Consider the following 11,356-nt stretch of genomic DNA (forward strand, 5'->3'; position numbering starts at 1 on the left):
GAGCTGGAGCCCCGCTTCCAGTCCACACTGTCAGCGTGGAGCCTGCATGGGATTCTCTCCCTCTCTCTCTCTCTCTCTCCCCCTCACTCACTCGTGCTCTCTCTCTCTCAAAAATAAACCTTAAAAAAATGACAACTTAAAAAAAGAGAAAGAAAATAGAGATGATTCAAAATGTATACACAAAGGTTGCTGTCACGGCTTTATTTGAGTGAAGAAAATGGAAACCTAAGTGCTACAATAGGAAACTATATGCTTTAGCATATCAGTCTTACAAAATACCATGTAATCATTAAAAATGATGAAATTGGAGAATACTTCATGACACAGGAAAATGCAAAATCATCTTAATTGAAAAAGCATTTCTTCAATATATATGTGTAGTTCATAATCAGGGGAAAAAACCAGTCCCATAAAATTCTCCTATTCCAAAAGAAACATCACATCATAGAACATAGGGCCCTTCCCTCTTTTCCTGAGAGCTTCAAAGACAGCATGAGGGATTCTAGTTAAACCCAATGAAGAACTTCCCAACTGTGAGGGTTGAAAGGAATATCCTCTTTCTTTCTTGGCATGAGATGAAGTTATACCTTGCTCCCAAGGCCTGGTAACTGATGGGGACCATGGGGAGGCAATGACAGAAGTCCCACCTTAGTTAGGAATTAACTGTGGGTTCTTGAGTCAGTCCCCACCCATCCCCGGCTTACAGTTTCTTCATCTTTCAAATGGGAGGGTGACGAGGAAGGCCTTGATCCCCTGCGGTCCTGGTTAGATGCTATGGTTCCACGGGGGTTTCTGTTTGGGGCTCCTTAAGACTCTGAGCCCCAGTGCCTCTTCCACCAAATGCAGGAGCCAAATAATGTGAAATCTAAGGTGCAGTCCTTGGCTCTGATGATTTTTTGCTCAGGATCTCTCAGGGCCAGGGAAAGAGGCCCAAAAGCCACCTACATCTGCTGCAACCGGTAACCTCAGCCAAACAAACGTCCACCCAGACAGCTGAGCCAGCCCAGGGCAGAGGGCGGTTCTACCAGAGGCCACTGGAGGTGGCGTCACCGAAGGCGGGGAGATCTCTCTCTCTCCCATCCACAGAGGCCCAGGAGGGGCCAGAGCTACCCTCACTCACTGTGCCTGCCTGACCTTAACCCCAATTCCCCCTAGGCAACCAGAACTCTGCAACCCCCTTCTTGCCATTCCAAGCCGACCTCTATCTCCTGCCTAAGCCATTGTTGGGGCTTCGAGACCTTCGAGAGCCAGGAAAGGGATTGTCTGTCTCAACAACCTTCATCCTTTAGACAAATGAGAAAAACCGAGGCCTGAAGAGGGAGCAGACTTGCCTGAGATCACAGCCCAAGTCAGCAATACAGGCAGGACTGGATCCTGGCCCCCAACACCGAGCACCTGCTCCCACCTATCTTTGGTTCTTGCACAAGGGCCCTTGCACTGGAGCTCTGGGGCACGGGGTGGGGCCAGGACAAGGCAAACAGGTGCCATTCCAGCCACCTCCTGTCCTTCCTCCCCTGACTCAGCTGCTCTAGCCTCCCTGGAGCTGCAGGAGTTCATTTAAGGGCCCCTGGGCCCTGGATTTATTAAGTGCTGGCAGCAGAAACATGAGGGCCTGGGGCCTTCTCCTCCTGGTGGCCCTCCTGGCTTTGGGGAGCCAGCTGCCTGCTGCCTTGGCCAGGAGGAAGGGAGGTGAGTGTGGGTAGGTTTCTCTACTCTGGGGACCTGGCAGCTCCTACCTCTCTGGGGAGAGTGAGGGATTGGGGAAAGCAGGCAATGTAGTGTGTGTGTGTGTGTGTGTGTGTGTGTGTGTGTGTGTGTGTGTGTCTGTGTGTGTCTTTGCTGTGTCTGCACAAGTATGTTTAGGTATGGCCAATGTGTGTGTCTGTGCACCTGTACATGGGTGAACACACATCCCTTTGTGTCTCTGCGGTGGGGGGAGCAAACTTGTCTGTACCTGCTCTCCCACGTTGTCTCCATGGAGGTATTAGGGTCTGTGGGCCCCCATGGCAACGAGATGACCCTTTCTGTCATCTTCTGTTGCTAACAAGGCTGTGACGGGTCTGGCCCCTGCCCGTCTTGTTTCCATCTTTCTCGAGTCCTTCCTGTCCCAGAGCCCAATCTGTGCAAGGGACTCTCGAACTGGGCAGGGATATGGTTTCTGGGATCTGTTGTTAGGAAGCTCCGCCCTCACCCCTCTTTTCCCCCAGCCTCCTTGAAAAGCCTGGGGCTTACCTGTCAACAAGTGAGGGAGGATGGGGCTGTTGAGTAGCTAGACAGGTGCCTCCCCACCTGGCCAAGGTCTCCACCTCCTGTCTTTCTGCGACGGGTACACTGTGACCTACATACACCTGTTCGTCCCTGGCCCTGCCTTGGGGGAAGCAGACAGTAATGGGGACAGGTTCCCTCCTAAACAGGTCCTGGAAAGCAGTTCCCTGCATCTTCTCTGCTCCCTCTACTCTAACTTGTGCCTTCCTCAGAGGCAGGGTTTGGGGAGTAGAGTGCTCAGAGACCCCAGGCTGAGGAGGGAAGGTTGCTAGCAAGTTCCAAGGCCAGACCCCTGCTGGCTGGGATTCATGTGTCCTCACCACATTCCTCCTCACTGAGATGCTGAGAGATCGGGACTATTTTTATCCCCCTTTTGCAGGTGACAAACTGAGCCACTTGAAATGCCAGTCCTGACCCTCTCTTCCTGTCTGTTCCTCAAGTCTCACCTCCTGGTCCCTCCTCCTAGAAGCCCTCCTGGCTGTATGATAGGGTCCCCAACCCCAGCCCACAGGGAGCTCCTTCTCTGACTTCAGACAGCTCCTCCCAGCTCACTCCCCAAGGCTACCCCAGGGACCTCAGGGTCTTCCCACCCATCTACCACCAGCCTGGGGAAGAGGTGCTAATCCGAGTAGTGGCCTCCCTCACAGACTAGCTGTTCTTTCTCCAGCAGGGGGCAGCAATTTAGTATAAGACAACCCAATCCAAGCCAGTGAAGTCAGTTTTGAGCACTTACTGTGTGAGCAAGGTGCCTACTGTGTGTGTGGCCAGCATCCAGTCAGGAGCTGGAGGGGGGAGGTAGACACAAGGTAAAGTCCCAGCACCGGATCCAGCTGGTGCTGGGGACTCTTGCACCTTTTCTCTGATGCTAGACTAAATGAAGGCCTGGGACTGGCCTCCATCCTCTCTACAGGACTCAATGGTGGCCAGAGCAGAGGGGTGGGTCATCAGAGGAGTCAGAGTCCTAGTCCAGGCCCTGTGGGTCTGGGCAGTCAGTGCCCTATCAACCCTTGCTTTCTCCCTCTCAATGGAAGAAGGTACAGATTCAAGCCTTCTGCATGACATCTGGAAATGGCCCAAAATGCTAACAAGAAAAATGGGGGGATAAGCTCTGGGACAAAAAATTCTAGAGCCGTCTGAGGACTACCTTAAAGTCAGAGTTAATACAGATCCCTGAAACAACGCCACTTGGAACAGGACAAGCACACAGTGCGGTTGTGGCTGACTGTGGCTGTGTGACAATGCACCAGGCTGGCAGCCGCTGACATTGTCGCGATGCTGGACCCCCTTCAAAATCCTTTCTTTCAAATAGTCGCTGAGCCACTGGTGTTCTGCATTAAGGGCTGTACTTTAGCCTAATGGTGAGAGAAGCAGGTGGGGGTGTATTCTCATAGCCTCCAGTCAAGTGAGAGAAGGAGACAAATAGAGTCGGAGTCACAGCCGGAGAGGTAGGTCTCCCTACCGCTGAGACCTGATGAATGGGGTGTAGGCCAGAGCACAGCAGAAGCAAGGCTCTGAAAAGACAAGCAGATGGAAGCAGAGCAGGAGCCCCAAACGGGAAGGTGTGGAGGCTGAGAACAGTGAGGTGGGCAGCCCCAGACCAGGCACAGCCTGGTGGCCCAGGTGTAGATTTTGAACTTCATTTTTTCCTATCCTTCATGTCATTGGAGCCTCAAACCAGCTCCGGGAGGAAGGAGTCCAGTTTTCCATTGCACAGACAGAACACTGACGCTTGCAGTAAAAAACAAACAAAAGAACAAAAAACCAAAAACCATAACCCTTGCCAGCCATTTGTAACACTGTGAATGGACCTCGAAGGCATTACACTAAGTGAAATAAATCAGCCAAAGAAAGACTAATACTGTATGATCTCACATTGGAATCTAAAAATCAAAACTAAACAACAACAACAACAACAATAACAACAAAAAACAAGCTCATAGGTACACAGAACAGATTGATGGTTGCCAGGGGGCGTGGGTGAGAGGTGGGTGAAATGTGTGAAGAGGAGTCAAAGGTACAAACTTCCAGTTATAAGAGAAATAAGTCCTGGGGATGTAACATACAGCCTGGTGACTATAGTTAACAATACTGTGTTGCTTACTTGAAAGTTGCCAAGCGAGAAGATCTTAGAAGTTCTCATCATAAGGAAAACGATGTGTAACTGTGTGTGGGGACAGGTGTTAACTAGACATGTGATCATTTCACAACATGTACAAATATCGAATCATTTTGTTCTACACCGGAAACAAATACAATGCTATGTCAATTATACCCCAGTAAAAATTTTATTTATTTTTTTTATTTATTTTTTTTTTAATTTTTTTTTTCAACGTTTATTTATTTTTGGGACAGAGAAAGACAGAGCATGAACGGGGGAGGGGCAGAGAGAGAGGGAGACACAGAATCGGAAACAGGCTCCAGGCTCTGAGCCATCATCAGCCCAGAGCCCGACGCGGGGCTCGAACTCCCGGACCTCGAGATCGTGACCTGGCTGAAGTCGGATGCTTAACCGACTGCGCCACCCAGGCGCCCCTCCCCAGTAAAAATTTTAAATAAAAGTAAAAGCAAGTCCACCCACCCACCCCCGCCCTAAAAAACAAAAACAAACTTGCCAAAGGACAGGCAAGAGGTAAGGGGTAGAGACTTCAGACCTTGTGATTTCCAGGTGGGTGCTTTATGACGTGACTCTGGACTGCCTCCAGTTGCAAGATTCGGGGGGTTCTCTTATAGAGAAATCTGGGGGCTGCCCACCGGACGACGGGCCCTGCCTCCTCTCGGTGCCTGACCACTGCGTGGATGACAGCCAGTGTCCCGCAAGGATGAAATGCTGCTACAAAGCTTGCTTCCGCCAGTGTGTCCGTAAGATCTCAGGTAAGTGTCCTCCACCTTGCGGAGCGCCCGAGCCCCGAGCCCCGAGCCCCACGCAGAGCTCAGCCAGGCCCCTGTGTTGCAGTCAAGCCCGGCAGCTGCCCGGAGGACCGCCTGCGCTGCCTCAGCCCCATACAGCATCTGTGCCACCAGGACTCAGACTGCAAGGGCTCGGCTCGCTGCTGCCTGGGCGCCTGTGGCCGTGACTGCCGCAGCCCTGCACGAGGTACGCTACCTGCGCATGCGTGGCAGGGTCTTTCCCTCTCAGCCCCTGCCTTAGACGTTCTTCCAGTTCGGTAAGCCTAACCGGATACCCACCTTCCCAGAGGCCTGGGGCTGCCCACACCAGACCTGGGGAAGAGGGTGGGATGGGAGGGGTCCTCGTCAGGCCCATGGAGGAAGCGGACACCCTCCGTTCTCTTGTGGACCTTGCTGTGTGTCCCCTGGACCACAACCCTAGACTTTTAGCTCTGAACTTTGGTTTGTCCTTGGGAAGGAGGGTGGGCCGTCCTGCCTTAGTGGCCCAGGGCTGGGCTCAGGGGGTGAATGGGGGATCAAAGTTTCTAAAGAACCCGGAGCCATATGGTGGGTGGGGTAACGCTTTCCTTCTCTCTCCTCAGGCTAATTCTGGTTTCGGATATTCAGGATGGGGTTCCTAGCAGGAAGAGGTGATGATGGGGGGAGCCTGGGACCCCACCCAGACAGCACTATCTCTGCCAGCGGCAGTTCCAACCTTCTGATGAGCACTGATCTGCTGTCACTTCCCATCCACCTCTCGTTTCTCTTCCTGGGAGTCAAGGTGCACAGATAGATTCCTGTCACCTTGTGCCACCAACAATTTCTTCGTACAGTTTCTCCTAAAATGCCCAATTCAGATAGGCCCTTCTTTTGGGGGGTCCTAGCCCCTCCCTCAGGCAGCCCAGCCACCACCAAGGTATGTTCTAGCAGAATTTTCCAGACATTACCTAGCCACATACCCCTTTCCACAACTTTCGCCACGCCTGCAAAATAGCATTGCGATATCTTGTGTACTCTCTGTACTATGTATCTAATGTTTTTCTTTAAGTGGACTTGCTTTTGTATATAAATAAATTTATTTCCAAAGAAAAGCTTGCTACCATCACTATAAAATGGGACATGCAGGATGACTGCCTCAAATAAAATGTAACTGTAACAGCAGATGCAATGAAAATGGCGAAGTTCCATTAAAGTCGGTCTTGTCAGATCACACGGTATTAAATAATGGTACTGCATTCTACCTAAATGCTGCCACCCGCCAAGGCTGCTCTCTGTCTCTGTTGTAAATGAAGATGAGCGGGGGTTAAAGATGTGTTAAAGACACAAATCTCAGAACTGTGACCTCCCTCCTGGGGTAACTGAGTTGTACAATCTTGCACCCCAGGTACACCCTATGATCATTTCGAATTGCTGCCCATGTGGGGAATGTTGCTTGAATGGTTGGGATGTCGTTATTTTGGGGAGGGTGTGTCTCCCATTGGGCAATACCTCATTTACCTCGATTTCTCAAGGGCCGGTCTATAGTCAGGGCCTAAGAGGGCAGAGAAGGGGGTCAATGAGGGAATGACATGCTAAGGGACATTCCTGGACCCACACAGCTGGATTCCTGACTGTCCCATTCACCCAGGATTTGCTCTGGGGAGGGGAAGGAGGCAGGCAGATTTCTCCCTGTTTTATCTGCTGGGTTTCCTCTTGTGATCCCAAGAGAATCTGGGGCTGGGAAGTCAACTGTGCAGGTTAAGTTGGGAATCCTGGGTCTTCTCTCCTTGTTCCCTTGACCTGGCAGTGTGGTCGCAGGTGAATCACCACTCAGGGATTCTATTTGCCCTTTGGAAAATGGAAAGGATTCTACTTCCTTCTCTGCCATAGTCCTTCTCATGGGGTTCAAATGGCTGAGCTGTTGACTCCAGAGGAGCAAATGCTAATGTATGGATACATGGTGAAGTCCAAGAGAGGAGAGGGAAGAGAATAATCTATGAGCTTGGATATTTCCCGTCTTTCTGGGACTCAGTCTCCCCATCTGTAAATTCAGGTGCTTGGAACAGATAATACAGTACATTGTACTATTGCCCACAGATGCCTCTTCCCTCCCCACCGTTACCATGGCTTCCCTGTGGGGGGAGAGGTCATCCGTGGCCCAAAAAGTTAGGGCTTGGCCCTGGAACTGATGGGACACGGATGCAAGTGACAGTGTGCCAATTTCAAGGCAAGGCACCAGCCTTCTTGGAGCCTCTGCCCTCTGCCATGAGAAACGTTTGCCCAGAAGCCCTCTGGTCTCAGGATGAAGGATAACTGGGGCCTGGGCTGGAGCTGTCAAGACTCTAACTTGGAAGAGCAAAATAAATGTTTGTGATAGGAAGCCAGTGAGATCTGGGGGCGGAGGGGGGGCGTTCATTATTGACCTATAGCAGTGAGAGCTTGTGGAATTCAGATAATGATTGTTTCTCTTTAGCGAGTGCCCATTCTATGCCTCACACTCTAAACCATCATCTTATTCATCCATCCCATCACCCTGAGAAAGGTCGCCATTGTTATTCCCATTTGACAAGAAGAGCCTTTGAGATAAGTGATTGTCCGAAGTGGGTTCCCTGGAAGCAAATCTTTAGATGAAGGTTCACAGGATGGTGATGCTTTGGAAACATTCCAGGAAAAATGGGTCTGGGAGCAGAGAAGTGTACCAAAAAGGGAAGGAGGCCAGTAAGGGTGTGACAACAAGCAAAGTCTCACAGGGGGGTCTAGAGATGAGGTAGGTGACTCTTCAGAGCTGTCCCGCAGAGCAAGGGAGCTGGAGCATTTATGCCTCTGTATCCCTCAGGCATCAGTTAGTAGTACCTATGGGACGGAGGACATAAATTCCCAGGCACCTCAGGGACATCTGGGCGGCTGAGTCGATTAAGCGTCCAACTTCGTCTCGAGTCATGATCACACAGTTCTTGGGTTTGAGCCCCACATCAGGCTCTCTGCTATCAGCACAGAGCTTGCTTAGGATCCTCTGTCTGCCCCCCCCCCCCAGCGCATTCTATTTCTCTCTCTCTCTCTCTCTCTCTCTCTCTCTTTCTCTCTCTCAAAATAAATAGCCTTAAAAAAATCCCCAGGCACTCCAGGCTCTCCCTGTGTGTGGCACAGCAAGCTGCAGGAGGCTTAAGGACGCCAGTTGACAAAGAGATTCAGATACTAACTGTCAGGAGGGAAAGCATCCCAGGAGCCGGTGTGCACAAAACTGGAAAAGGGATCTGAGGTGATCTGGGCAATGCATGGACCTCACCTGCTACAAAGATGAGAGCCACATGAGGACAGTGGAGGAGGAAGCGACAAGGAGCCTGGGTCTTCAGTGCCACTCACGGACAGCTGCTCCCAGGCTGCTGAAAAGAGTCACCTCCCCTCCAGTTAAGCCACCAAGGCTCGGTTTGTATTCTTGCAGCTAAGTTGAATCGTACCTGAGATGCCGGGTGAAGAAAGGCAGGAAGAGTTGTTCATGGAGGAGCGACAGCGTGCGTTACTTCTCATCACGCTCCTGAAAGACAGGCGTTGTTCCCGTTTTACAGATGAGGAAGCTGAGAATCCAAGAAGAGACATCACTGGGCCCATGATCCCACAGAGATTTGGTGGGAAAGGCAGGACACAAACCCACTGTATTCGTTATTTATCACTGAGTAGCAAATTACCACCCATGTGGCAGCTTAAAACAGCACGCATTTATTATTTCGTAGTTTCTGTGGGTCAAGGATCCAGGCACAACTTAGTTGGGTCCTCAGCTTCAGGGTCTCACAAAGCTGAAATAAAGATGAGCAGCTAGGGCTGGTATCTCACTGAGTCTCGACTGCAGAAGGATCCACTTTCAAGTTCATTAGGTTGTTGGCAGCATTTCAGTTCCTTGAGGGCTGTAGGACTGACTTCCTCAGTTTCTAGCTGGTTGTTGGCCAGAAGTTGCCCTCATGTCCTTGCCTTTCCAGCACGGCAACTTGCTTCGCCAAAACCAGCAGGAAGTCAATCTTATGTTACTCAATCCTGGAAGCAACATTCCCTCACCTTTGCCATATCCTGCTCATTGCAGACAAATCAGGAAATCCTGCCCATCCATGCTCAAGAGGAAGGGATTACACAAGGGCATGCATACCAGGAGGCAGACATCACTGGGGCACATTCTAGAAGCTGCCTGATGCGCCGAGTCTACTTAAGTACAAAAATTTCTGCACTTTATGCAACATCAGACTTACTCTTTGGGGTAAAGCCTCACGGATCCAGATGGCCCTTTCTGGCCAGGACTGAAAGAGAATTTGGGGCACAGCCCAATGTAATGGGTACGGATACCTCTTTTAGCCTCAAAAGCCCATGATGACCCTCTTCCCACTCTACATTCGTGAATTCATCCAACACTCCATTTACTTCCCACATGATCTGGGGATGAAACCAGATCCTAGATTCAGTGTCTTCTGCCCTTGGGAAATAGGTCTGTCTTTTCTCTTTTTGGAAGCTACTGGTCCAACTCCGGGGTAGAGGGCACCTCTAGGTGGGGGCCGTGAAGGCTGCAGAGAAAGTACTAGGCCAAGAAATGGGAGACCTGCTTCTCTGCAGATCTTCATTTCCTTTGTTGGTAAAATGAGGGAATTGGGCAAGTTGTTTGTGAACTTCCTGCTCTGACTTCTTACTTTGAGGGAAGAACTGAACCGGTAAAGTCTAGAGCTGCAGTGTCCAGTATGGCAGCCACTGGCCCCATGAGGCTACTGAGTGTGTGAAATGTGATTATTCCAAATGAGAAGTACTGTATGTGGATATAGGAGTCAGAATTCTATGATGATTCCCGGTGACCCTCCCCCCTGTATAACCTCCTCCTCTTCGAGTGTAGATGGAACATGTGAAATGTGTTATGTGAGGAAAGGGAGACTGTCCTGGGTGGGCCTGTCCTAAGCAGATGATGGTCTAAGGGCAGAGCATTCTCTCTGGCTGCTCACAGAAGAGGAAGTCCACACACTAGGTTGCCTGGAAGAAAGCAAACATCCACGCGGGGAACTGCCCATGGGGCCATGTGGCAAGGAACCACAGGCAGCCTCCAGAGGCTGAGAGTGATCCCCAGCAGATAGCCAGCAGGAAGATGGGGAGCTCAGTCCTGCAACCACAAGGAAATGAACAATCTGTGAGCTTAGAAGTGAACCCCGAACTTCAGATGGGAACCACAGCCCCGGCTGATACCTTGACTTCAACCTGGTGAGACCCTGGGTTGAGAATTCAGCCATGAGGTGCTCAGATTTCTGACCTAGAGGAACTGTGAGATAATAAATCTCTATTGTTTTAAGTTGCTAAGTTTGTTGTAATTTGTTACACAGCAATAAAAAACGAATATCTTGGATTTCCAAGACTTAGTACAAGAACAAAAATGTGGGGTGCCTGGGTGGCTCAGTCGGTTGAGCGTCTGACTTCAGCTCGGGTCATGATCTCGTGGTCCATGAGTTCGAGCCCCATGTCGGGCTCTGTGCTGACAGCTCAGAGCCTGGAGCCTGCTTCAGATTCTGTGTCTTCCTCTCTCTCTGCCCCCCTCCCACTCATGCTCTCTCTCTCTCTCAAAAATAAATAAACATTTAAAAAAATGAAATTATAAAATACCTCCTTAGTAATTTCTTTATCGATCGCATGTTGAAATTATATTAATTTGAATATAGTGCGTTAAATAAAATATATTATTAAAATTAATTTCATCTGTTTTTAATTTTTTAAGTTGCTATCAGAAACATTTATTAAAAAATATTTTTTAATGTTTATTTATTTCTGAGAGAGAGAGAGAAAGAGTGCAAGTGGGAGAGGGGCAGAGAGAGAGGGAGACAGTATCCAAAGCAGGCTCCAGGCTCTGAGCTGTCATCACAGAGCCCGACATGGGGCTCAGGCTCATGAACCGCAAGATCATGACCTGAGCTGAAGTCAGATGCTCAACCGACTGAGCCACCCAGGTGCCCCTTGCTATCAGAAAAATTTAAGTCACATATGTGGCTCACAGACTATTCAGTGGACAGGTCTGTTCTAGAGGTCCCGGAAGTTAGCCATATGACCTTAGGAGTGAGTCACCTCACTCTCAAAGCCTTGCATTTCTCTTTCATTAAATTTTTTAAAGATTTTTTTAACGTTTATTTATTTTTGAGAGAGAGAGACACACACACAGAGTGAAAGCAGGGGAGGGACAGAGAGAAAGAGAGACATAGAATCCAAAGCAGGC

General features: G+C 50.0%; 1 protein-coding gene across 1 annotated transcript; it reads left to right on the top strand.

Annotated features, from left to right (window-relative positions):
• Positions 1-1,528: 1,528 nt before the first annotated feature.
• WFDC5 (WAP four-disulfide core domain 5) lies at positions 1,529-6,361 on the top strand. The gene is made up of 4 exons (XM_006929727.4): positions 1,529-1,689; positions 4,996-5,136; positions 5,219-5,359; positions 5,754-6,361. Exons 1-4 carry the CDS (start codon positions 1,605-1,607, stop codon positions 5,756-5,758), a joined length of 372 nt encoding a protein of 123 aa, XP_006929789.1. The 5' UTR covers positions 1,529-1,604; the 3' UTR covers positions 5,759-6,361.
• Positions 6,362-11,356: the final 4,995 nt, after the last annotated feature.

This window comes from Felis catus, chromosome A3 (assembly GCF_018350175.1).
Source record: "Felis catus isolate Fca126 chromosome A3, F.catus_Fca126_mat1.0, whole genome shotgun sequence".
NCBI lineage: Eukaryota > Metazoa > Chordata > Mammalia > Carnivora > Felidae > Felis > Felis catus.